General features: G+C 42.7%; 2 protein-coding genes across 10 annotated transcripts in view; one reads left to right on the forward strand and one right to left on the reverse strand.

Annotated features, from left to right (window-relative positions):
• SLC2A12 (solute carrier family 2 member 12) overlaps window positions 1-16,943 on the forward strand; it is a 57,219-nt gene extending 40,276 nt beyond the window's left edge. For both annotated transcript variants that reach the window (XM_027056833.2, XM_027056832.2), the window contains 2 exons: window positions 4,007-4,139; window positions 16,123-16,943. In XM_027056833.2, the coding sequence (XP_026912634.1) occupies window positions 4,007-4,139; window positions 16,123-16,228 (239 nt within the window). In that variant the 3' untranslated portion in view covers window positions 16,229-16,943. The remainder of the gene's footprint in view (window positions 1-4,006; window positions 4,140-16,122) is intronic.
• A 3,172-nt stretch (window positions 16,944-20,115) lies between these two features.
• Window positions 20,116-27,616, reverse strand: part of TBPL1 (TATA-box binding protein like 1) — a 35,545-nt gene continuing 28,044 nt past the window's right edge. For 7 of the 8 annotated variants that reach the window (XM_053222219.1, XM_053222215.1, XM_053222217.1 and 4 more), the window contains 5 exons: window positions 25,566-25,648; window positions 25,352-25,415; window positions 22,815-22,918; window positions 22,620-22,714; window positions 20,116-20,649 (listed from right to left, as the gene is read on the reverse strand). In XM_053222219.1, the coding sequence (XP_053078194.1) occupies window positions 20,570-20,649; window positions 22,620-22,714; window positions 22,815-22,918; window positions 25,352-25,415; window positions 25,566-25,648 (426 nt within the window). In that variant the 3' untranslated portion in view covers window positions 20,116-20,569. The other variant, XM_027056846.2, reaches the window with a different exon arrangement.

Genomic DNA, 27,616 nt, shown 5'->3' on the forward strand with positions numbered 1-27,616 from the left:
CATGGCTCCTAATTTGTAGGTTTCATCTCCATTTCCTCCTTTTCCTGCCCATCTTTGGATTTGTAATGAAGAAACTGGGTCATTTGTTTCAAAGAGTTTTCCCCACGCTGGGTTTTGCTGATTATAGTCATGTCACGTGGCCTTCTGTCTTTTGGGTTTCCTGAGAACTGCTCTTTAGATCTCAAGGCTTGAGAGCAGATTTAGATTTTCTCATTTGTTTGTCTATAAACTCCTTCACAGATGATGGAGGGTGTCCTGCCACAAAGGCACACCCTGTGTGTCTGCTTGTCTGTCTGTGTCCCACTTTGTCATGCAGGCCCCTTCGAGGATCATCACCCAGATCCGTTATTTTTTTTTAAGTGTTGTTGTTTAATATTTTATTCATTTTTTTTGAGAGAGAGAGAGAGAAAGACAGAACACGAACAGGGGAGGGACAGAGAGAGAGGGAGACACAGAATCTGAAGCAGGTTCCAGGCTCTGAGCCGTCAACCCAGAGCCCCACACAGGGGCTCGAACTCACAAACTGCGAGATCGTGACCTGAGCTGAAATCGGATGCTTAACTGACTCAGCCACCCAGGCACCCCAGATCCGTTATTTTCATTGCATCGCTCCTTCTGTATTTTTGTCATTGATATTTCTCTAAGGAGGAATTTCTTCTCATTAGTTATTTGCCTGCCCTAAAGGATGAATCGTAGGAAAAAGGCAAGGTAAATGCTTGACGTTTTCTCTTGATTTTCTAGTTTTCAAAATAATGAGACAGTTCCCCAGCATCTTCCAAAATTACTAAGGAACTGTTTTCTTCCTTTCCTTTTCCCATTATATGTGTATCTGATATACATATTAAAAAATACATATAAAATATGAATTTTGAAAAGTGGATGTGTACTCGAAAAGGTCTATATCTATACTTCTGAATACTTGTCAACCACTTTTTTTTGAGTACATCTACTTTTGGAAATTCAGTTTTGGAGTTATTCATTAACCATGGTTTGGGTTTTTACATAACATTTTCAAACGTCCCACGTTTTTTAGAAATAGCCTAAGATTAAAGGAAACAAAGAAACTGGTCATTAGCACCAACCATGCGTGTCCTTCTCAGATCACGTGCATAGGCCTGTACCTTTCACCTTCACACACACACACATACACACACACCCCTTATCTGCCCCTTGATGTGCAGAAAGGAAATATAAATGCAAAAATGGAGTGAGCATGGCATAATGTGTCAACTTGTCCAATCGCTAACCTGATACCTGAAACCAGTGTGACATTGTGTGTCAACTATACTTAAAATTGTAATTAAAAAATAGAAGAAAGAATGGAAACGATCAGGGATGGGAAAAGATGACATAAGTCTCTGGGAAGGCTAGCTAATGTGTAAGATGAGCTAATGCACATTCAGAAGTTCTCCTGCATTTAGAACAAACGTTGGGAAAGCACATTCACTTAAAAATCCTGGAATGAACCTGTAGATGACATTTCACCGGGCTGCGTTTGAAATTCGATACAGGTTTCTCCTGCTGTTCGAAAGCAGAGTGTGTCTACCAAACCACTCAGAAGCCAAAATGGCCTGAAGCAAAGTAACTCGCACTTCCTAAGAGCGAAAATCCTCTCTGGATTTTTCTCAGTTAGCAAAAACAGATACCGAGGTAGGTCTCTCATAAAAGCAAAGTGGCAGGACATGAATTTGCTGAGAACAGGGAAGGCTGTGCTTCCTTTCAAAAGTCAACTTCCCAAGGGGCGCCTGGGTGGCTCAGTCGCTTGAGCGTCCGACTTCGGCTCAGGTCACGATCTCAGTTCGTGGGTTCGAGCCCCGCGTCGGGCTCTGTACTGACAGCTCAGAGCCTGGAGCCTGCTTCGGATTCTGGGTCTCCCTCTCTCTCTGCCCCTCCCCCACTCACACTCTGTGTCTCTCTCTCTCTCTCTCAAAAATAAACATTAAAAAAATTTTTTTAAATAAAAAAAGAGGGCTGCTGTGTACCCAGCACGGGAGGGCACCTGGATGGGCATTGTGACCCGCGGTCTGTGCAGAAAAGTTGCGAAAGTCCTGGGTGTTTGGGGCGAGAAGATGCTCAGGGAAAGGATGGATGGGAGCTCGCTCAGGTGCCTGCGTGGCTGTCACCCTGTCATGACGAAGGGACTGGAGAGCTGACCCGGAGGGCAAAGCAGGACCAGAGCCAGAGCTCTTGAAAGGTAGTACTTGGACTTCAGAACGAGTGAGGAAGGCCTTTGTAACAGCTGGGCTAGCCCACTGTGCGGTGAGAATCTCTGAAGCCATCAACTCATCAACTCCATGTTACTGAAAGTGTTCAAACAGAACAGAGGACGAGTTCGATGAGGTGACCTTTTTTTTTCCCCCACTGTCTATATTCCGGTTTTATGTCCCAGAGAGGAAAGGATGACCGATTCTACAAGTACTTTATTAAGCCCTCACTGGGGCGAAAGCCTGTGCCAGCAGCAAGGAAAGCACAAGGGATCGGACTTTAATTAAAACTGTCCAAAGAACTGCAGCACTGTCCCTTCTTCCTGCTTCTCCTCACCTCACTGACTGGCAGGTGGTTCATAGGCCCAGATCCTTCCACGCTGCATTCGCCAAACCTCCCCGCTGCACTTTTCCCTGACTAACCAGTCGGGATTCGTGGCTGCGGCTGTTAAGGGCTGTTTGCACTGTCTCTGGCTGAGGTCAGTCTGAGCCTGTGTTTGTTAAGAGCCAGTTTCTTTCCCACAAGTCCCCGCCAGGCTGGACTTCTTGCTGCTAAGCCCGGGGCAACGCAGTGCCCATGCCAGGCTCCGGTGCCCTGGGGGCCGCTTCTCGCCAGTTAACTTGCCTCGAACCTTGGTCAGTAACTACAAAAGGACTGTCTCTTTGACCAGAAGGAGTCAGAGGAAACACCAGGCTGGCAGGAGAGGGTGCGGCTTCTTGTTGATGAATCTTAGCAAGCTAATGCCTTTCATTAGAACTGTTACCACTTCTGGGGCACCTGGGTGCCTCAGTCGGTTAAGTGTCCGACTTTGGCTCAGGTCGTGATCTCTCGGTTTGTGAATTCGAGCCCCACGTTGGGCTCTGTGCTGACAGCTCAGAGCCTGGAGCCTGCTTCCGATTCTGTGTCTCCCTCTCTCTCTGCCCCTCCCCTGCTCGCACCCTGTCTCTCAAAAATAGATAAACGTTAAAAAAAAAAAAAAAAAGGAGTTATCACTTTTTTCTCTGAATCCAGGAAGAGGCATCACAAAAATGCTGCCAGCTACTAAAATGAATATTGCCAACACGAGTGACGTATTTGAGTCAGGGTAAAGACGGGTGAGCTCATTTCAAGAAAAGTGCATCTGTATAAATGTCTTTTAAAATATCCACCAAATAGAAACCAAACTGCTACAGCCAGTACTCCCAGGAGGGGGACTGTGGGGTGAGGAGAGAGAGAGAGAGGAGATATTTTACCTTCTGCTTTCTCTGTTTCTGTGTTGTTTGAGGTCTTTTTTCTTTTTTGCAATGAGCATATTCAGCAGGAAGATGGCACGATGGCATTGGATTTAAATGGTGGTAGTCACAAGGCTTCTATTTACTTTGACAGGGCAAGCTGGGGTAGTTGGTAGTAAACATGAAACTTACAGAGGTTGACTGTATTTTTAATTTGTAGTTGCTGTTTCCCTGGATATATACCCTACCAGCGTGTTCGGAAATACACACGTTTTTTATATGCTCTAAGAAGCAGCTGTCCACAAAGTGGGTCAAAGCAACACAAAACACATTTTTAGGGATGCCTGGGTGGCTTAGTCAGTTGAGTGTCCTACTCTTGATTTCGGCTCAGATCATGATCCCAAGGTCCTGGGATCGAGTCCTGTGTTGGGCTCCACACTGAGGGTGGAATCTGCTTAGGATTCTCTCTCTCTCTCTCTCTCTCTTTCTGTCTCCCTCTCCCCTGCTTTCCCTCTCTCTCTCTCTCTCTCTCAAATAAAAAACAAAAAGCAAAACCCACATTTTTAATCAGTCTCTTTTGTCCTTTGTAGATCTCATTGGCTTGCCATGGGTGTGCTTTATATACACAATCATGAGCCTCGCATCCCTGGTTTTTGTTGTTGTGTTTATACCTGAGACGAAGGGATGCTCTTTGGAACAGATATCAGCGGAGCTGGCCAAAGGGTAAGTATTCTATGCATTGCTCTCTGCACAACACTCTGGTCCAAAAAAAATGCAGCTTTTATGTACAACTGAATAATGATGACATCTGAAATTATTTCAGGATATTCCCTACGGTGTGAAGCCATATCTCAGAGCACAACTGCAGGTTTTAGGGCCATGTGTTGAATCTGGGTGACTAAGCGAAGGAGTTAGAATAACCAGTGCTTTCTAACAGGTGAACTTTTCAAAGCTCTTTTCAGAAATGTTCAAAGAACCTCTCTCGTCTCCCTAGGTCCCCCACCCAGGAGGGGTTTTTTGTTTGTTTGTTTGGGGTTTCAGGTAAGTCTTGGAATGCCATGTTCATCCCGTGCCAGAACCACAGGCTTCTATTCCTATTACACTTGTAGGTTGTCTTTAAGCCCTAAACACCTGTTAAGGCTAAGATTATCAGGAACACTCGAGTTTCACTGACTGCAGCCATTCCAAATGCGGCACAATCAAAACGAGTTTAAGAAGATAAAGAGTTTCTCGCAGGGATAGCATTCAGAAAACTGGTGAAACGCATCTCACATAGAGAGATTGTTTAGACCATTTAACTTAGACAGGGGCTGTAGAAAACTCTTTGGTTTTGGTAACAGAGCTCACAGCTCTGACTGCTCAACTGAGGGCAAGGAGGTGATGCACAGGGGCCAGGAATGAAGGGGAACTCGTTCTTCCTCGGATTAAATCATTACACTTGAACATGGAGAGATTCTTCCTCTTGGGTTTCAATATACAGGGAGGGCACGACTTATTTACAGTTTGGGAATTTCTTCCAGAAAGTCTTTCAATGCGCTGGAGAAAAATGTATGATTGCTACAGGAAATGTGGGCACCGTGATGCTTCAGCTTTTGCCTGAAGGAAGAATATACCTGATAGGTGATTTGATGGTAGCTGGACGTGTACATATTCATGTAGAGTAGGGTTTGGAAAACTTTCCCTTTCTATTTTATACACTTTTAAGTGGTTTGCATTTTTTCCCCATGTTTATTTATTTATTTTTGAGGGGGGAGAAGAAAGAGAGAAAGACAGAGAGAAAGAAAGAGAGAGAGACGGGGGGAGGGGCAGAGAAAGAGGGAGAGAGCATCCCAAGCAAGCTCCATGCTGTCAGCATGGAGCCCAACCCGGGGCTCGATCTTACCAACTGTGAAATCATGACCTGAACCAAAATCAAGAGTCAGACGCTTAACGGACTGAGTCACCCAGGAGCCCCGAGAGTGGTTTGCCTTTTTAAAATATTTCACTTAAGGGGCGCCTGGGTGGCGCAGTCGGTTAAGCGTCCGACTTCAGCCAGGTCGCGATCTCGCGGTCCGTGAGTTCGAGCCCCACGTCAGGCTCTGGGCTGATGGCTCAGAGCCTGGAGCCTGTTTCCAATTCTGTGTCTCCCTGTCTCTCTGCCCCTCCCCCGTTCATGCTCTGTCTCTCTCTGTCCCAAAAATAAATAAACGTTGAAAAAAAAAATTATAAAAAAAAAATATTTCACTTAAAGGGGCGCCTGGGTGGCTCAGTCGGTTAAGCATCCAACTTCGGCTCAGGTCATGATCTCACGGTCCGTGAGTTCGAGCCCCGCGTCGGGCTCCGTGTTGACAGTTCAGAGCCTGGAGCCTACTTCAGATTCTGTGTCTCCCTCTCTCTCTGACCCTCCCCCGCTCATGCCCTGTCTCTGTCTCAAAAATAAATAAACGTTAAAAAATAAATACATACATAAGTAAATATTTCACTTAAGTGAGCAGAAGGACTTTTCTCTTAATTCAAGCTGTAAGTTAAACATCAAATTGTAGGATTACTTTTTAATACAGATAAGGCCCCCATTTTTAAAAAAACACAATGAAAACGAAGGTTACTCATTTACGAAGATATGTAATTGTCAGGAAAGCCGGCTGTGCCCTTGGCCTGATCAGCACATTGCCTGGCCCTATGCTAGTTGAAACCAACTGACTGGATTTCTTGGAGAGCACAGAATCTCAACAAGACTGTCACAGATACCTGATTCCAATAACTAGTAGCCTCAGACCTTGGTAACTTTATGCATTCATCTGAATACTTGATTCAGATTCAAGGCCTTTTTCGGGGACTTAGATGCCAGGACGCTAAAGACTTCCAAATCTGTTGTTCATTCTTCGCTTCTCATTCTTCCCTGTCACCTGTTTCACGTCAGCTGTCTGTTCAGGTGGAACGCACCATCCCCAAATGTGGTGGCTTAAGATACACCATTTCCCATTTCCCAGGATTCTTTGGCTTGCTTGGGCGGTGCCTCTGCTCGGTTAGCCTGGCTGCACTCATGTGTCTCCATCAGCAGGAGGGACCGCCATAGTGGACAGTGTAAGGGAGCCTCAGCCACAGGATGGCGGCGGGTGCTGACTCAGTGGGGAGCTCCCATTGCCCTTCACGTGGCCTCAGCCTCCAGGCTAACATGGCTTCCTCACACGGCAGACTCTGGACAGCATTCCACGGCGGTGGGAGCCGGAGCTATAAGGCCCTGTGGGGTATACGTTCTGGAAGTCACACTGCATTACCTGCACTACTCTCTAGCATCCTACAAGTCCCAAGGCCAGCCCAGAATCAAGGGCTGTAGACATTGACTTAATCTCTTGATGAGATGGACACACGCACACAAAAAACTGTTTTTAACCACATTGACTCTTCCACACCTACTCTTTTTGAAATTCTCTTTTAGCACCTGTGAAACAGTTTTCTTTCCTGGCTTCCCTCCTGCCTCACTGATACTTACTTCTTTATCTCTCCTTCTCTTCCTACATTATAGTTACCATTGCCGATTTAGCCGGTCATCCTTATGCCTTGAGAGACCATGCAAAGCCTCATCTTAGAAGCCCTGCATAACCCCAGCCCTGGATAGCATTCCTCTCTCCTGGATTTTTCACGTTTTCGAGTCCCATTTTCTTCTCTACTGGCGTAGCTAGGACTCTAGGGGTTTGCCTCCTTAACTAAGTGGTAAAGACTTGGTTTCCAGGAGTGGCCTCTGCCCATTGTCTTTCTTCCGGAACCTCTGTGTGGTGCCTAGCATAATCTTGATTCCTAGAGGATGGTGGAAAAGTATCCGCTGTTCAATTTGATAACCTATGAACAAGGCCAATGCTGAATTCATTGTGTGGGGGGATTAGAGCTTGGATGACCGTGTGGAGCACAATAGGTGTTGATCTGTGGCTTGTAGGGTGTGGTTTCATCTACAGTTGAATGGAGCCTGTGCAATGGGAAGAGGCAGAGGTATGTGTTCAGATAAGTGAGCCCGACTGGCTGTACACACCACTGGCTATACCACACCACTCCCTTCCCCACGGTTTCATCTTACTCATTCAACTCTTTTTTGACCATCTGCTCTCCACCAGACACCATTCTAGGAAAGAACTGAAGACGCAGGAGACAAAGAATCCATAGCTTCTTTAGAAGGCAGGCAAGAAAACAGACTATTACAAATATTTAGCGTTGTTGGCAGGCTCAAAGGAAGATCGCCTATATTGGAGGATCTCATCTATAAAATCTTCCTGAAAGAGATAATACCGAAGGAGAATCCTGAAGGAGTTGCCTGGGCAAAGAGGTGTATGTGCGAGACACAGGGGGATCACACGCGGAGGCCAGTATACTCGCTGGTGTGGTCTGGAGAGGACAAGAGGATTGAGACGGGAGTGCTGAGCAGAAGGCAGAGAACAGTCAGGAAGGGGCTCGTCCTTCTTGGTAAAGAGTTTAGAGTTGGTGCTAAAGGCAGTGGGGCATGTTTAGGGGCACCTGGGCGGGTCAGTCGGTTGGGCATCCAACCGAGGCTCAGGTCACGATCTCACGGCTCGTGGGTTCAAGCCCCGCGTCGGGCTCTGTGCTGACAGCTTGGAGCCTGGAGCCTGCTTCAGTGTCTGTGTCTCCCTCTCTCTCTGCGCCTCCCATGCTCATGCTCTGTCTCTCAGAAATAAACATTAAAAATTCAAAAAATAAAAATGAAAAAATAACCGAACAGGAGGGAAGAGTTACCGATTTTTGAAGGAGGACTCTGGCCAAATACAGAGAATGGAAGTGGAGGGGCAGCTGAGTGAGGGAGACCCATGGGAGTGTGTTGACGAAACCAGACAGAAAACTATGGGGCTGGATGGCGTGTCGGGATGGAACCAGACAACTTAGACTTGGATTGGAAAAGATGGTCAAGGGAAAGGAGCAAATCTCCCTCAAGCTTAGAGAACTAACCCCATACACAATGGCGACATGTGCCCTCATAAGACCAGGAGAAGGAGGATCAGGTTTGGGGGGCAGGAGCCTGGCGGGGCTCAGGGACAACACTGAACTCAGTCTGTACGGACTGTCTGTGAGGTGCCTCTGGGACATGCAAATGGACCAGGGGAGCGGAGAGACCGGTGTCCATCAGAAGACGGTCCTCAACACATCAGTGCATAGGGATGTAAGTGGGGGCTGATCCACATTTTGTGGAGCCTAAGCTTTTGAGGGGCCCTGTCGAAGGAAAAAAAATACAATTATGAAGGTGAAATTAGGTGTGACTACGTAGGTCTTGGAAGAGGCTGTGCAGGGAGGGACCCTGGGGCTTATGTGTCATTGGCTTCATGGTAAGTCCGTCCACCGTGTGCGTAAGCACTTTTTAACTACCCATTTATTAGCTGGGGGATGTGAAATTCCTTTATAACATTAAGGTTTGTTAAAATTCTCGTGAACAACACTACAGAATTGAGGCAGGGAGAAAGCAGTTAGGAATTAACTTTTTAAGTCTAACTTGGAAGTGGAAGGAACGTTCTGGATGAGCTAAGGTTAAGAAACTTTCAGATCTATTTTTCACACGGGGCTGTCAGAATGTATCCAATTACAAACCAAATAAAAATTTGAGGACAAACCCTCAGAAAAGCCAACCTTTCTATCTAATAGACCTCCAGAATAAGACATTCCCTAGCAGTATCTGATTTGGCTCTCTAAAACGCAACAAAACTTACTCATTCAGCGTCAGGGTGGGGAAGGAATCCGTCTAAATCAGTAAAGCTCTGGATTATGAAAGGTTTTCGAAAGAATCACATTTCTGTTACTTTTGAGTCACGCAAGGTATTCACACTTAAATCCGAACCTCAAGTGATAAATGGCAAAGTAAGAGGAATCCAGAAGCCAAAGCACCATGAACCCTAGACAAGACGACACGGGTACCAGGTGTTGGAGACCAAAAATAGATGCGAGCTCTGATGCGGAGAATTATAAAAGAGGAGGTGGCAAACCAATCCTGCACGTGAAATTCACAGCAGCAGTGAAGGCATCTCCTAGGGTGTATGGTGTGCAGAAACCCAGTACGGAGGGCGGAAAGAGCTGCTCTGGGAACCCTTGGCTAACTCCTGTTTATCTAGAAGTAGAGAGCCTGCGGTTCATCTGAGCTCGAAGAAGCAGGTTGGCAAAGGCTTTTCAAATGAAAATGTAAGCAGCCCAAATTGTGCAGACTGGCCAAAGTCTGTACATTAGACAAGGTTCCCTGGAGGGGTTAGAGTGGGAGAGGGCCAAAGCCTAAGAGACTCTTAAAAAATGAGAACAAACTGAGGGCTGATGGGGGGGTGGGAGGGTGGGGAGGGTAGGTGACGGCTATGGAAGAGGGTATCCTTTGGGATGAGCACTGGGTGTTGTATGGAAACCAATTTGACAATAAATTTCATATATTTTTTTTAAAAAAAAAAGGTTCCCTGGAGGGAAATGTCGGCGACAAAAATAAAAAGATAAAATACATAATGGTTCTCCAACCAGCTAAGTAAATGCGGGGCAGCAGAAAGCCCAGGGAGCTCGCTCGGACGCGGAAGCTTAAGGGAGCTTAGAGATTGCGGAAGGACGCTGCTATGTCAAACAAGTCTTTGCAAATTTAGGAATCAAGTGAATCATTTTTTGCCACCATGGAAAGAGATAGTCCTGACATGTACCTCCCGATGACTTCCTAAGGAGTAAGAAAGGAAGCAATTTATAATGTCAAATTAACTTCGAAGTTGAGCCTGCATACCGCTTAGTACTTTTCTTGCCTCATCTCCGGAGTTCGGTGCTTGTGCTTCCATCTCCGCGAGGCTGAGAAAACAAATATTCTCCCAAGGTTGTTAAGTTTCTTATAAAATAAGCAGTGACTCAGCTGAGAGGTCGGACAAGATTTCAGCAAGAATGTAATTTGAAAGGATTTTGTTTTGAACTTCTGCCCTGCCAGCCACAAACTCCAAATGGGATGTTTGCCATATTTGCTATTTCAGCTGTGACTTTGATGCTTTTCCTCAGTTTAAGCGGGAACAAACGGAGAAAATTAACAAGCTAACGTTTTGGAAATATTTTGGCTCTGAGACTTAGGTTATTTTCCGCTTCCAGCAGGTCATTGCTTCATTCATTCACCCAAATTCACTGATTTGATAAATATTTCCTGAGCATCTAATATGTGCCAGGCACTGTTCTAGGTGCTACGGCAACATTACTCAACAAGCAAAAAGGCCGTATTAAAACATGGCAATAGGAGAGCCTCCTAATCAGGGCCTAGGTTTTTTGTTTTTGTTTTTGTTTTTTTTAAAGTTTCTTTATTTTGAGAGAGAAATGAGCGAGTGTGGGGGAGGGGCAGAGAGAGAGGTAGAGAGAGAATCCCAAGCAAGTCTCCCTGTTGTCAGTGTGGAGCCCAATACGGGGCTCGATCTCACGAACCTCAATATCATCACCTGAGCCAAAATCAAGAGTCAAGAGTCAGATGCTCAACCTACTGAGCCACCCAGGTGCCCCAGGGGGCTATTTTTGATCCGCTGATCCGAGAAGGTTATTCTGAGAGGCAACATTTAAGATAAAATCTATGTGATAACAAAGGAGCCAACCAAGGTAGGGCGAAGGAGAATTCGGGCAGAGAGCACAGCGCAAAGGCTAATCCGAAACGCACTTGACCTGTTCCAGGAACAGCAGGAAGCCCAGGAAGCTGAAATCTGTGTGAGATTAGTCAGAAAGTCGGTAGAGACGAGCGTACAGAACTCTGCAGGCCCAGCGAGTTTGGATTTCATTCTAAGTACAATAGGAAGCCACTAAAATATTTTAAGCAGGGAGTGACATGATCTGATTTACATTTTGAGGTGTGCCAAGTAAGCCTCTGCAGTCGCACAGCGGAACGTGGCTGAGAAAGCACACAAGCGCGGTGTTGGGTTTTTCTCATTTTGAATCACGATCATTGACCTCAAATGGCCCTCAGTGCTTGCTGCCTGGCGATCGCACGTGTCCCTGGTCCATTAACTGCTTGTCTCCTAGACAACTGCTCCATACTGCCTTCTCTGTCTGGAAACCTCCCTTCTTCCTTAGCCCTGTTCACTCCCACTGACGGCCTTGCCCCTCTGACTTTACTGAGAAAAATGGACACTTCCATAACCTGACACACCAACCCGTACGTGTTTGTATCCAAATGCGCCACCATCCCTCTGGGTTTTCTCTATTAGCCTCAGCATTCCTGTTTGAGGCCAATCACTTCATGTTCTCCCCCATGCCTTTTCCAGGACATTCTCTGACGGTTCTCTCTGCTCACCCATGCATCATGCCCATTTTACCTCTCCCTTTATCTCAACTGCTCACCAGCAGGGAAACCCTGTGCAGTTTTTCCCCATCTAAAAAAAAAAAAAAAAAAAAAATGGCCTCGATTCCATTTTTCTCTTTGGCTTTTGCTGTTTTTCTGCTACCATTTATAGCAAATTCTAGCATATTCATTGTCAGTTCCTCTTTTCCCATTCTCTTATGAACCTGCTCCAGTAAGACTTTTATGGCCACCGTTCTACAGAAATTGCTGTTTTTAGCATCCCAGTTACCCCTACAATGCTAAAGCCAGTGGTCAATTCTCCTTCCTCATCTTAATGGCTAGCGTGGTGACCATTCCCAGAATTGGGCCGAGGTGAGCATGCCCTTCTTCCTGAAATAGTTGGCTTCACTGCCTTCGAGGACCCCCCCCCCACTCCTGGTTGTCTCCTGTCAGTCACCCCTTCAGCATCCTCTACTGGTTCCGTTGTATCTTCCCACTATTTTAAAGTTTTTGTGCCCTAAGGTTTATTTCTTAGAGAACTTCTTTATCAGCCTCACTGGCTAATTGATCTCAGCTAAAGTTATTGAATGAATGAATGAATGAATGAATTGGATATAAGAGTAAGGCAATGAAGTAGTCAAGATGACACCTAAATGTTTAGCTTGACAAACTACATGGATGGTAAAATAGGGTAGCCACAAGGAGGACTAGGTTTCGGGGATGGAGAGAGTCCAGAGTACTATTCTCGATATATTCATTTTGAGATGACCATTAGGCATCAGGGAGATATATTATTAGCCAGCTGTGTGATATATAATAAGTCTGAAAGACACTCAGGGACAGGGTCAGATTGGGCTGCTATGTAGTTTGTAGATGGCATTTAAATTGTGGAACCGGATGAAATCTAGTCAAAGAGCCGAGAGAAGGGAAGGAAGTCCAGAACCAAGCCCTAGGTTAATCTGACATTTAGAGATCCAACAGAGGAGACAGAGTATCCAAAAAGACTGAAAAGGAGCTGATAGTGAGTTTGGGGGAAAGCCAGGAGACCATGGGATCACTGAAGCCAAAAAAAAAAAAAAGTGTTCTAGGAAGATGGGACCAGATGGTGCCAAAAGCTGCTGAGAGGTCAAGTACAAAGAGTAAGGTGACCGCAGGCTTGTCAGGCACAGTCTCGGTGGAGTGACAGGACGGAAGGTTTGAGGCTTGAGATGGGACAGAAGTTCACGAAGTGAGGGAATCAGCTACAGCCCTTCTGTCATTTTGCTCGGAAGGGGAGCAAACAGGATGGTCGTATCACGGACTGTCATTGCCCCTCACCCTGTGACCCCTCTGCGTCCTAGCTCACTTTCCCAAGCACCAGCACCGCAACAAATCCGCGCCACACCAGGGCCTGGAATCCACTGAGTAGCCATCGGCTTCCCCTGCTCAGACTTCATGGACCACGACCGCTCCCTTTTCCCTGCCTTCGCTTCCTCCATCATTTCGGGAAAACCCAACTCTGATGAAACCATTTCTTATGTTATCCCTGCACCCAAGGGGCGCAGCGTGGCTGAAGAAGACACACAACTGTGTTGACAAGACTGATTTTAGATTTATGAACACAAATCTCAAGTAGGTCTTCGGGCGAGTCCTACAACCCACGTTGCCCAGAGAGTTGACTTTCCTCCTCTCCAAGAGGATTACCTTACACTCTATACTCTTTCCTCAAGCCTTGAGTACCCTTCCCACTTCCTCTCTGCTGACGATCTTGCCTTTTCAGTTCGCTGACAAAAGAGAAGTAGAGAGACCAACTCATCCTCCATGCCATCCACTAAACTACCTACATCTATGCCCATATCCATCTATGCCAGCTCTTCCCTTTATGCACTGAGTGCATCAACTTCCACCTTCTGGGAGGTTATCATCACACACACACACACACACACACACACACACACACAGTTGCAGTATTTACCATCATAAACAATATACCTCCCTAGACTTCAAGTTCCCTCCAGGAACCCACCCCTTCCCTGCCTACTTTTCAGTTCTCAAGTACAGTAAAACCTTATATGGCGAGTGACTTGTTCTGCGAGAGTTGTGCAAGACAAGCAAACATTTCTAATACATTTTAACTTGATATCCAAGCGATGTCTTGCAATACGAGTAGTACATGACACCGAATGTCACGTGATCACAACGAGCCAATGGTTCTTGAAATTCGCACTGATATGCAAGTGCTTTGTATTACAAGCACGTTCTGGAACGAATTATGCTCGCCAACCAAGGTTTTACTGTACTCTGTATTGTCTTTGTGTCCTCACCTTCCATTCTTTCTTGAACTTACTCCACTCAGACTTGCTCATGTTCTTACTCCAAAGGCTACTTAGGACTTCCAAGTTATCAAACGTAGGGACAGTTCTCAGTCCCCGTTACTCGACTTCCCAGAAGCACTTGCCCAGCTCCTCATGCTCCCTATCTGCAAACACTTGTTTTCACTTGTCTTCTGGAATACCACTCTTCCCTGATTTTCATCCTACCTCATTAGTCACTTCGTGGTCTCCTTTGCTTCCTCCCTCTCCCCCTTCTCCTGTATACCTTTAAAAACAGTAGTGCCCAAGGGGCACCCGGGTGGCTCAGTCGGTTGAGCGTCCAACTTCAGGCTCAGGTCATGAACTCACGAACTGTGAGTTTGAGCCCCACATCAGGCTCTGTGCTGACAGCTCAGAGCCCGGAGCCTGCTTCAGACTCTGTGTCCCCCTCTCTCTCAAAAATAAAGATTGGAAAAAATAAAAAATAAAAAACCCAGTAGTGCCCAGGATTCAGTCCTTAGATCTATACCTACATCTACTTCTTAGACCTATCCCTAAGGCATTATAAGCCATCCAAAAAGTGAGGACTCCCAAATGTCTCCTATCTCCAGGTTTTGACCTTTTACCTGACTTTCAAATTTCCAAATCTAACTGCTTACTTAACATCTTTGGTTGGAATGTCTAATAGGCGTCTCTAGCTTGACATGACCTACACAGAACTCTTGGTTCTCAGACCCACTCACCCAAATGCACACACCCTCCTCCATAAGCCTTCAGTGGGGAGGGGCTCCTCGGGCTAGACGCTTAGGATTCATCCACGATAATCACTATGCTCCACAACCATACTGTCACTAATTCTCGTTAAATCTGTCAGCATGACATACATGAATCTGACACTTTGAGCCAGTACCATTCGGAGTTCCTGGACTACACTAACCTCCACACTGGTCTTCCAGCCCTGGCCCTCTACAGTCTGCCCTCCATGGGGCAGTCAGCCTGATCTTTTACAAATGTCATTTCTCAGCTCAAAATGTATGGTGCAAATTACGTTTCAGATAAAATGCAAACTTCTCACTGTGGCTGCCACCTACCTCCCCGACCCCGTCTTGTCGTTCGTGTACTCACCATGCTCTGATCTTTCTGAAAACACAGTGCTTCTAATGCTTCACATGGTTACCTTCTCGTTACAGTTTCTGACCACATGTCACCTCTTGGGAGCGATGCCAGCGGAATATAGTCACCTCTCTCCCAACTATTTTCCTTTTTTTTCTTTCCGTTTACTTTTCTCATTAGCACTTTCACTACTTGAAATCAGGTGCTTATGTGCCTGCCTCCTTTATTAAAATGTAAGCTCCTTGAAAGCAGGACTCTATATCCATGCTATCTTCAGTACCTAGCGTAGTACTAGGTGCATAGTAGCCACTTAAGTAACTGGCTAAATTACAGGAAAAGATCTTTGAAAGAGGAGGTTCGAAGGTGGCTTTATTTTTTTTTTTATCATTATTTTTTAATGTAGATTTTGGAGAGAGAGAAGGGGGAGGAGGGGCAGAGACAGAGGATCTAAAGCAGGCTCTGCGCTGACAGGAGAGAGCCTGATGCAGGGCTTGAACTCACGACCCGTGAGATGGCGACCTGAGCCGAAGTCGGATGCTCAATCGACTGAGCCACCCAGGCATCCCTTTGTTTCACTTTAAAATGAACGTAAAATACTAGGGCATATTTTTATGGGAAATAATCCCATCATGGGAATAATCCTGTAGGAAAAGAAATTATTAATGCCGGAGCAAGGGGATAATGCAGAAGGCAGACAACGTAGATATATATACAAACAGGCATGTTAATTGGGTTCGAGAAGGGGAAACAAAATAGGATCTGGGACGTTATCGCCATTAGTTCTGTGTAATACTATCCTTGGACTCTGCTGGTAGGAATGCCTTGATTGTGTTCGGAGAAGTCACCCTCCCCATTTTACCCTTTGCATGAAATCGACCCAAGTTCTGTGGGGTACTGAATGTCAGGATACGTCAGGGCTTTACAATGAAAATGTCTTTTTCACTTAGCTAAAACATGAGAGGCCCAGGGTGGTTTAAAAAAAAAAAAAAAAAAGCCTGCACCCATCCCCCCCTACCCCAGTACTATAAATTAAGAACATGTTCATTCGTCCCTCTTTCTCTTTCAGGAACTTTGTGAAAAACAACATTTGTTTTATGAGTCATCATCAAGAGGAATTAGTGCCAAAACAGCTTCAAAAAAGAAAACCCCCAAGAGCAGCTCTTGGAGTGTAAAAAGCGGTGTGGTAGGGGACGAGCAAGGTGGCTTTCTCCGGAGATCTAATGGCCTCAGACCTTCCACGTGTTGACAAATTAGAAGGGTGTCTTTGTACCAACACCTATTGGCCACTCCCATGTTTGCTTAGGGTCACGGAGCTAGTTTTAGAGGGACACCCTGAAATGATAAGGACAACCTTTCATGTCCACCTGTCAAAGTGTAAATGGGGTGCAAGATCCCAAGTGATCTCTTACTCTGAGTAGGATACTAGGTGAAAAATACTGGCTGGTTCAATACTTCCCACCCTTTTCACATAGCAGCCTTTGAAAAACTATGAACTAGTAATGCGATCAACTTCTGCCTTAAGGTATGTACGTATGGAGGCCAGTCGCAGCTTTATTATCCGGACACGTAAGTGGCCCGGACACGAGCTTACAGGGTTTTTTTTTTTTGCCCACTACGACAGTACTTACACTGGGTCTTCTGTAAAAAAGAACAGGACACAACGTGGACAATTGCACCTATGTTTTAGATTAGGATAGGATCCTGGCTAGGATTTCAGTGATAATTCCTAATTATATTTCAACAAGTACAAAGATTATGCAGCTCATTCTATGAATTATGAACAACAGTGTAATGCAAAATACCCCTTTATAAATTTTACGTACTATCACATATTAAAAGAAACAATTCTGCCATAGTTAAGAAAAACAAACACTTTTCCATCCATTTTTAATATATATATTAAAAAATATATATATGAATAGAAAAGGCAATTTCCAAATCCTGGGACCATATATACTTAGTAGTAGCTGTTAGTAAAACACTAGAAAAGGAGTCAGGCCATTAGGTTATTTATCCAAATCTCTATAATCAATTAGGTTTGAGTTATGCAGTCAAGCTTATAAAACTCTCTCCTTGTAAGGCTTTCATGACTTAATAGCGATCCATAGTTTCCTGCAATTCTTTGCACTCCTCAGGAATATCACTACCTCAGGTCATGGCATACTGGCTATAATTGATGCTGACTTTCAGATGACTGCAGACATAGGACATCAGGACAACTCTTTCCCTATGTTCTTCTCTATGATGAAACAGAGGTCACCAGCTATACCAGAAGCTTGAGTTTTTACCACAACAATGAATTGCTTTCCTCTGCATTTCTCCAGTTGAATATTAGGACTTGGTGGGGCATTTTACCAATTTGGATATGACGACAGAGAACGTACAATAAAGAATCTTGACCCACTTCAGGAGTAACCCATTAAGTTACTATTATAAGCTATGGGAGGCACACAAAGACTTAAGGCACGAATAACCTAACTTGAAAAAGAGTAACCAATTACGTTTGGCCTGAAGAAAAGAGAATCCTAAGAGCCAAAACCCTTCGTTATTTAGGTTGGGATTTTCCTACTGGCCCCAAACAAACTGCCCCAGTTTGACAGAAGGGTATATGACCTAGTCATTTCCCTACAACAAAATGGAAAGACTACAAATCTGTATAATTAATAGGGAAACTGTACTAGCAGAGACTCAGGAGAATGACTAAAAGTCCTGATTCTGAAACGAATTACATAATGAAAATTGGCAGGGAAAGTTATGAGGAAGGGAGACTTGAGACCTTCCTTCTACCACAGCAGATTTCCTATGCAAGTTAGAGCATGTGTTGGGTGGTTTTTTTTTTTTTTTTTTTTGGAAAAAGGAAAAGTGTGTTCTAGAGGATCAATTTAAGAAATTTATTATGAATCTTCAGTGGAATTAGATGCTGAGATTTTTTTTTTTTTAATCAAGACAGGGAATTGATACAAATTTGTTTTCTTTGCCAAGGTCCCAGATTGTGAGATATTTAACAAAACTGTTACATGTTCCCTTCAAAGTCTGAGCACTACGTATACATTAGCAATTTGTTTTAGCCATTCATCATAAATGGGTAGGAAATTGTTCATAAACTTAGGTGGTTTATCACTGGTGATTTCAACTTCGGTATCTTAAACACTCTTACACGTTTCTTTTATTACCCTGAGTCCGTGACTAAATAATTCTGTCTTCAAACCAACTTTTACCCAACATGTCCCCAATCAGAGCTTTTTTTGGTTTTCAAAAATAAAAAAGGGGGAATACTTACAATGTGTATGTATATATTCACAGTTTTTATTTATCAAAAAATTTACAGCACTTGTGAAGAGCCAGCAGAAGACCTCAGACACGCTCATTCTTCCCAGCTTTGTTAAGTTTAGTGGGTCAGCCAGGACATTTTGCCAGGTGACGCTCACACAGCAGCCCTGAAACCTAAACTGGTTAGATTGTCTTTCTTCCTCTTTTCTGAGAAAGCGTTTTGATGCGCTACTGATCTACCCACTTTTCAAGTCACTCGAATGCTGAAAATATTACAACATCTGGACCCGCACATTGGCCATATAATCATGTTCCCCCCCCCCCTTTCCTACATTTCTTTTTGGGGGGAACGTTACAAAACAGGTCACTTGTTACTGTTAATTAAAGCTAAGTGGAAAATCTCAATTTTTAAAATAGTCTGCCCGGAACCTGTAACTTCTTCACGGAATGGTATCCTCTGTATTTTATGAGGTCTACCTATCCTATTGGCTCTTAACATGAAGCAAATAAACACGATGTAAAAAAAAAAAAAAAAAGAGAGGGAGAGAGAAAGAGAGAGGGCGAGAGAAAGAGAGAGGGCACATGGAAGTTTGAAAATCAGAAGTCTTTCACAAGAAAGAAAATATAGAAGTTAGCCTTTGCCCACCCCCCCCCCCAAAAAGAGAGGCACAGTAGGGATAGGCATCGAGAGGAAAGAAGATAAAAATAAATCTAAAATAACGTGTGTTGTTCAGTGCAGGACGTAAGTGAGGTTTGGGAGACTTTATGAGATGGTGAGGAAAATGGACTCGAATATGGAGGTTAGGACGCGGCCATTTCTCATGAAGCTTTCAAAACGTTTTGGAAATTCAGGTTTTAGTGGAGGATTGTGTTGGAATACTGTCTCTAGTAGGTTTCTACTGAGAAGCTAATTGCACTCTCCACTCAACTTCACTTCCCGTTGAAATTACTGTTGGTTCTACCGAATTCCTCACCCCAGGGGTGGAGCACAACTGCAGCCTGATTCACACGCCACCATCCCAGGGCTCACGCGGGTGAGCCAGAGAGCCAATGTTTCACACATGCACATTTATTGTCATTTTAAGAGGAGCAATCCCAAATACTGGATAGGCAGTCACTCTTCAGCTCCATTAAATAAGACACAGCAAGGGGAAAGACATGTCTTGCAAAATGGCTTTCAAGTTCAAGTTGAACTATATTATAATTATACTGTGGCACAGAGGCAGCTTGTGGGCACTTCTTGTTAAAACAGCACAACGTATCAACTTCTGACAAGACTCTTAGTATAGCCTCGAACACCAACCTCAGATTACTACTTTCCTACAACTAGAGTTGAGTCTTACCAGAATCACAGAAGTACATATGAGGTACAACCCATCACAGCTTCTTTCTCACATCCATCTCATAGGTAAGAGGTTTTGCTTTTTAAAACTACAATTCTGTAACTTTTAAAAGATATTTAACATTTTCTATCATATTAAATTAGCAACATAAAACATTATGCTTAATCTATAAAGTTCTACTCCGGTTCATTCCCTAGAATTTATACACATATTTTTATTTCTAATCTGCAAGAAAAAATTGCCTATTTGATATTTGGTAACAGAGCATTAAAAGATACTATACACACGTGGCATATATATATTTACAAAATACACTTCAAAAAGAAGCCAACACACTTTTAGCAAAAGTCTAAGCTTGCATAGATCAAAAAGAAAAAAAGAATTGTGAATACAATTTTTGTTAAAATAGAAAATGGGGAATAAAAGTTACAGAATGGATATGGAGATCTTTTCCAAACTTTTATTTGTGCACATTCAATTGAAAAAGATAACTTTTACAGGTTCTTTGGTGCCCATATTCAGCATACAAAAATGTAAAAGACTATTCACAAATAAAACACATTAGCTCAAACTGGAAAAAACTAATGACAACAACAGAACAATTTAAGGTAGTGCACACTGTGACAGCTCTGCTTTCGGGGACATGAGAATTACTGCGAAAATAAATAGAACGTCCTTTTGTAAAAGCAGCAATGTCATGTCTTGTAAACTTCCTTTTTATATTACAGCAAGGTCTGAAATAAAATCCAAAGGGCCTGGAGCTTACACTGTAGCCGTGAATGAATAAAAGAGTCTATTTCCTCAATTACTGTTGGTCCAGTTTTCCTTTTGTTTTGAGTCCAATGTGCAGCAGGTTTTAAAAGGTGCTCAGTTAGGGATTCTAACCAATTAAGCGATGAATTATAAAATTTCTTTCCTGCTTTCAAACACAAACGGGTAAATCTGTTCCACAGCAGTAGCAACAGCCTTTACGTTGGGCCCTGTACCAAACACAACAGAGAGAGGAAGGGGTGAGAAGAGCGCCAGGAACGCGGATTTCCCAGAACTGAAAATATATGGGGTTGTTTTTAAAAAGATCTACACTTTACATAGTCAGACGGTCACAGCAAAAACCAAGAGAATAAAATTCTCTCTGAACAGTTCAAGGCAATCTGAAACACCAATGATGTGACTCGTCTTGTTTTCGGGCCCCAGGGTGAAGACAGTGAACATAAAAACCACACACAGACTGCCGTGAAGGAGAATAAGAAGCGATGTGAGATACTGATTAAAGGAAGGAATGATAAATGGGAGGAGACATTTTGGGCACTATCCTTTTGGTCGCTGTAGTCTGGCTTTGGTTAGGCCGCCTCTGACGCTCACAGGAGTGCTGAGGAACCCAGTGAAGTACAACAAGCCTGCTTCCAAAGTTCTGGGAAATCAGAGGGTTGTGACTAGCTAACTGGTCTAAAACGCCCCGCAGATTAGTACTCACTACCCACCCCCACGTTTACTACTAACATGGCCATTCATCCTCACAGTTCACTCAGTAAATAGGGGCGCGTGCACGTGCACGCACGCGTGCGCGTGTGCGCGCGCACACACACACACACACACGGGAATGAGGTAACGCTACATATGAATTAATCCGTATAATGCTAGGAATAACTAGTTTTTAAAAAATTTAATATTCCATTTGAATAGATAAAAGGAAACATAAAAAAAGACCAAATATTTTCATAAAACATTTTAATAAAAATGGTTTCACTAACATACGCTTAACTCTTTTGAAAGATCTTAAAAACACGCATATTGTACCCACTATGAACTCTCTGAAGGTACTGACCACATGCTATCAGGGTCTGCTCTTTCCTGATTCCTCTCCCTTCCCCCACATAGGATAGTGCTTTGCCTATGGGAACCACTCAGTATCTGTTCACTGAATTGTTAACATTTCATAGGATGTTCCAGATGTAAATATATAACGTATACTAATCAACCTAACTGTCTTCAGTTTGTGATGTTGTTTAGTTACCTATTAACTCAAATGTAGATTTTACCTATGCATCATAAACTCTACACTTAATGGGGACTTCTCAACAGATTTTGGGGCTCTGCAGAGGCCTAGGCTCCAAAATGTAGGAAGAGGCAGTTGAAAGAAGGGAACAAATGGATTTGTTCCCCCACACTCCATTTTAAGATTTCGGCATGACCCTGGCAGTAGGTTTTAAAAGTCTCCAAGGAAGATGTGAAAACCCATAGAATGAGTCAAAACTAAAACTTACTTGTTCAGAGTCTAAAGGGGTTGGTAACGTGTATTTTCTCTTAAGGACTAAAGGAATAAAAAGAAAAATTCAAGGACACCAAAGAAATTTTCCTGAATCCAATTTAGTCAAAGGTTGGGCCTAACTCTCAAGTGATGTCTCCGTACAATTTATACGCACAGTACTTTTAAAAACCATCCTGTGTGCTAATGTGATCCTTTGACATCTATGCCTTGTCTTTGAAACCACCCCTTCAAAATACTTAGGACTCAGAAGATACATAACAAAATACACATAAGACGTGATAAATAGGCACCAGTGATATATGAGTATTTTGCTTATGTAAAACCTCTATGAAGTTTATGAAGTGGATTTCTCTTAGGGTGCCTGTGTGGCTCAGTGGGTTAAGCGTCTGACTCTTGATTTTGGCTTAGGTCATGGATCTACAGCTACGTGGAATAATACGAATGAATCTCACTAGATAATAATGAATGAAAGAACACTGACCCAAAACAGTATGTATAAGACTTAAAACTAGTAGAAAAAGCAGGGAAAACGAAACTACAGTTTTAAAAGTCAGGAGACTGGTTCCCTTTGTAGGGCAGAAGTGACTGAAGGGGGACAATGAGACAATATTTATATTTGGATATAAGCACTTCATTCAAACCATAATTGGCCATACGCTTGCTTTCAGTATCATAAAATACCTGTTACTGTGATACTTCCCGTTGAAAAAATCTGTAACGTAGCTCTTAGAGATTTTATCCGATAGCACACAGCAGGATGAAGTTCAGGTTCATAACTGTACAAAAAAAACAAACAAACCACAATTAATATAAATATTTATAGGCTGACAAACAATTACAAATTTGGTAAGTTGTCCTGATTCTTCGAAGACCTACCTGGCATGAGGTCTATTGTTCTTTGTGAATTCTGGCAAACGGATTTCAAATGGCATATTACACACCGCCAAAACGTTAACGACCTTAAAATCTGTAAATATTACCTTCAGGAGAGAAGTACAACTCAATGAATTATTTTGCAACAAAAAAATTGCTCAGCAGAAAATAGAAATTGTTCATCAGGGAAACTATAAATAACTGTTTCAATCCTTAAAAGTAAGAACAAACTAGAAAGAAAAACAACACCTGACAAACTGATTTAGTTTTCGGTGACTTCTTACTACCATACAGGTGACCCTTGAACAATGCAGGGGATTAGTGCCCCTGCCAGTCAAAATTCCATGCATAACTTCTGACTCCTCAAACTCAACTACTAATAGCCTACGATTGACTGGAAGCCTTACCCATAACATAAACAGTCGATTAACACATATTTTGTATACATATTATATACTGTATTCTTACAATAAAGCTAGAGAAAAGAAAATGTTATTAAGAAAGTCATAAGGAAGAGAGAATACATATATGGCACTGTACTATATTTATCAAAAAACATCTGTACATAGTGGATCCGCACAGTTCAAACCTGTGTTGTTCAAGGGCCCACTGTAATTAAAGAAAAAGGTCAAAAACTTCATCAAAAAATTAAAACTTGAGAGATTTGCAAGATTAAAACATCTGGGTCTTTTGAATCTTATCTTGTATTTTTTTAAATTTAAGTGGGCTATTTAATCTGCTGGGACAGGAGAAAGAATAGTGATTATAAAAATTAAAGCAAAGTTATCCTTCTCAAGAGTCAAAATGGAAGTTGCCACTTAAATAAGTAAATACTGAGTATACGCTGAGTCAATACTGAATACTGCGTGTACACTGAGCTCTGAAAGGTCAGACTTTTGCTTATAGGAGTAAGGTAAAATGATCCTTCTGTGAGTTTAGTTAGACGTTTTCTTTCGGGAGGGTAGAGTGAGAAAATGGTGTTTTTAACTGGGATTTTTCTCAACACGTCTAATGTTATACTAAGACAAGGTCCAAGGCTGAAAAGTAACTTCAGCCACTCCTACCAATAACTTGAATGGAGCAGTTTATTATCTTTTGAAACATTCCCAGTAAAACCACAATTCTGGGTTAACTATCTTCCATCGGAGTACCTGCACAAGGCAGCTGATGAAAGTCAGTACGCTGTCCAAAGTGGCCCCACCATCAGTCACGACTCTCAATACTGCCACTTTTCTTAAGCACCAACCCTCCCCCTCTCCCACCATCAGTACCCCAGTGCCTTTCTAGTATCTTCCACCTCAGGGAAGACTGAGGAAGACACAGAGAAACTCAACTTCCCACAACTGCTCATTTGAATTCCACACAGCCTGGGCCCATCTCTTCAGGGACCACAGCACATCTTTATTTTTCTTTCGTTGACTCATCATTTGCAAGTGACATAACAAGTCCATACTACATAGCAATTTTACCAAATGTATGCCTCCATAAAATGGTATTTGATAAAGTTAACCTCCCAGTGATGGTCACTTTACAAGTAAGAGCCCACCAACCAGTATGCACTTTCTGTGGACTAAACTGTGGATCTAACACAGCAGGCCAATCTTACAATGTCCGTTTTCAAACACTGTGCATTTTGTTTTGGACTTATGCTATTTTTAAAAAATGTTTATTTTTGAGAGAGCGCAAGTCGGAGAGGGGCAGGAGACAGAGGATCTGAAGCGGGCTCTACGCTGACAGCAGAGAGCACGATGTGGGGCTCAAACTCATCAACCATGAGCTGAGCCGAAGTCAAGAGCCGGACGCTCAACCGACTGAGCCACCCAGGTGCCCCAGGATTCATGTCATTTTTAATACAGCTGATTGATTTTACAAAATGCAGCCTTTTCTGAGTTCTTATACACAGGTGTATACTTAGTATTAGTTATTCATGTGAATCCTTTTCAACTTACACCAGCAAATGCTGTTATTTCTCAAGCACAGATTCAGTCAGTTCTGCATATTTTTAAATAATCACAATTTCCTGTTATAATGGTAATGCTGTCACTAACCATAAAATGTAGGAACACTGTTTACTCTCAGCCATAAAATGTATAGATCTAGGCAAGTTCCATTCTAATATCTTTTTTCTTCTTTATAATTTATGTGATAGCTATCTACAAATAAAAACAAATGCGCTTCAACTTTTTGAACGTAGGGCCCTACTCCCTACTCATCATCCTGACAAACTACTCTTGAGGTCATCAAAAACATGACTTGGTGTGTGTGTGTGAGGAGTGAACAACCTGAAGAGCTGAAAAGGCAGGTCACGTGTAAGGTAACAAGCGTCTCTGAGAAAGGGGGCAGTGAAAAAGCCAGGATCCTTGCAAGGACTCACGTGGGTAAGCTCACTGCGTAATTTTTGTACTGAAGGACGGTAAGAAAAAGGCCAATTGTGAGGAAGTTTTTGTGTGATTTCTTCCGTCTATTAAATTAAAAAGTTTACCTTTACAAACTAAATCCTTTCATATTTGCAGTTTGGATGTTTTTTTTGAAAACATTACCTGAAAACCTAGTTTCTGCAGACTGCGGGCTAAACGTCTGGCACCAAATTTTGCTTCTTCTTCACTACGGTTTTAAGGAAACGAAAAGATTATCAGTCACACAGGAAATAAACTTTATACTGACAAACATGACAAACAACACACATGATTTTAAGTCCAGGAAAACGTCCTCCCCTTGTACAAAGGAAACATTAAAAGTCCAAGGAAAGTTTACCTTGTTGCTCCAGTGCAAATAATTTTTCCTGAGGACCAAATTGTAGCTGTGATTCTAGGTTTCCTAAGCTTCATTAATACTTTCTGCAAAAAACAACACACACACACACACACAAAACCCAAAACCTGATTACACATTAAATATTAATTTTCACTTACGGTGCTGCTCTACGTGGCCATTTTAATACAAGTTGACTACTTGACGCTTACCCACGCCTGAAATAAATAACTGTTCTCCAAATCATCCATTCGGAAATCGAGCTCCATACCGAACACAAAGAACATATTAATCCAAAAGGACATTCAATTAATCAAAAATACAAGGTCTGCATAAACCTCTTCCTATATACTTGAAATCAATATGCCACGAGTCTGTACACTTTCCAACCCTCATTCCCCGCTGGTTACATAACTGGAATTTGCAATTCGCAATCCACATAAATGGATCCTTAAACATGCCAAACCTGTTCACACCTCAGGGGTTTTGCAGTAATTGTTACTGTCATCCGGAATGTTCTTCCCTCAATATTCTCACTTCATTCAAGTCTCTCACCAGATGTCAGAGACGCCTTCCCTGACCACTCCATCAATGCACCCATCCCTTTGTCGCTCCCCACCTCCTACCTTGCTTTAATTCTGCTTCATGGTACTCATCGCTACTTTCTGTACTTTACAGTTGAGATGCCTACTACATGTTCAAGTTCAATACACAAATCTTGAATGCAGGGGAAACGGTGGAGCTGGAGATGTAATTTTAGATTCCTTAGATATGAGAGCCATTTAAAGCTGTGGGTTTGAATGAAATTATCTACAGAATGAGCATAAGTCGGTCAAGGACGAAGGTCCAAGAGAACAACAAATTTAAGTTTTAATTGTAGTTTTTCATTTATGGAAATATTAATTATATGCCCATTGTGCATAAGAGAAGTAAATGTATACTGATTACGATAGCATATGAATCAGACGTTTCTCCTTCAAACTTCCGTTGGCATTTTGAGTTTTGCCCTTTCTCTGTCATATGCCGTATTACCCACCTATTATCAAAGCTATTAAATCTGGAAGGATAAAATTTCCCAAAGAGTCAAAATAAAATCTGAACTAAAAGATAGTATAAAATTTCACACACAAGTGGCTGGGAAACACTAAACTGAGTTTATTCTGCACTTAAGTGCCTTTCACCACCTGCTTACCATCAACTCAGCCTTTTCAGTTCATCTTCCTAGGAAAAATGACTTCCCTGTCCCATGGCACACACAAGATCCAAAGCAGCACGAGGCCTTTTACTCGCTAACCTTCTTCAGCGGACATATTCCTTCCTTTATTTAGGTGACGATGGCATTGCTGATGAACTTGAAAATCTTTAATTGTGTCACTATTAAGTTTTAATTGAATTCAATTCCCCTTAACTTAGTTTGTAGTACTAAGAACTAATAATTTACTGAGGTATACTGGCACTTAATTTTTAGAGCTTGGAGCCTTCATATACATTCACAATTTTCATAATAAATGTATAAGATACACATCTCAACATCATGTGGTTTACAAAATCCAATGAACACGTATTGTCACTTCTAACGTTAATCTTCAATAAGGTTAAAGGCAAGTTATCAATGCTTTTATTTTAAAGAATAGAAGTCTAACAAAAACTAAAATTCAAAGTATCCAGGTTAGGATATGAATCATATTATTTTCAGCAATGTGTTACTAAGAATACCAACTATTTTATTTTAGCTAAATAAAGAGGGGTATGACAACATACTACAAAAATCACAACATATGCATTAGGACCTCATTCGTATCATGCATCATTCATGCAACTAAAAAATTATATTTGAATTAAGTATACACCACTGTACAGATGTCCCCTTCTTCAGTTAAAAGAAATTAAGAGAAAAAAATGTCTAGTAGCCTGTGAATTCTTTGCTAAGACTTAGAGATGTGTATATGCAAAAGGTGGCACTTCATGGGAGCGGGGGGGGCTTCTACAGGGCTCCATATTGTACTGAGTACAGCCGGCACTTGGTAAGGTGCTCTGAAACTATCGGTAAGTGA

The sequence above is a fragment of the Acinonyx jubatus genome, chromosome B2 (assembly GCF_027475565.1).
Source record: "Acinonyx jubatus isolate Ajub_Pintada_27869175 chromosome B2, VMU_Ajub_asm_v1.0, whole genome shotgun sequence".
Taxonomy (NCBI): domain Eukaryota; kingdom Metazoa; phylum Chordata; class Mammalia; order Carnivora; family Felidae; genus Acinonyx; species Acinonyx jubatus.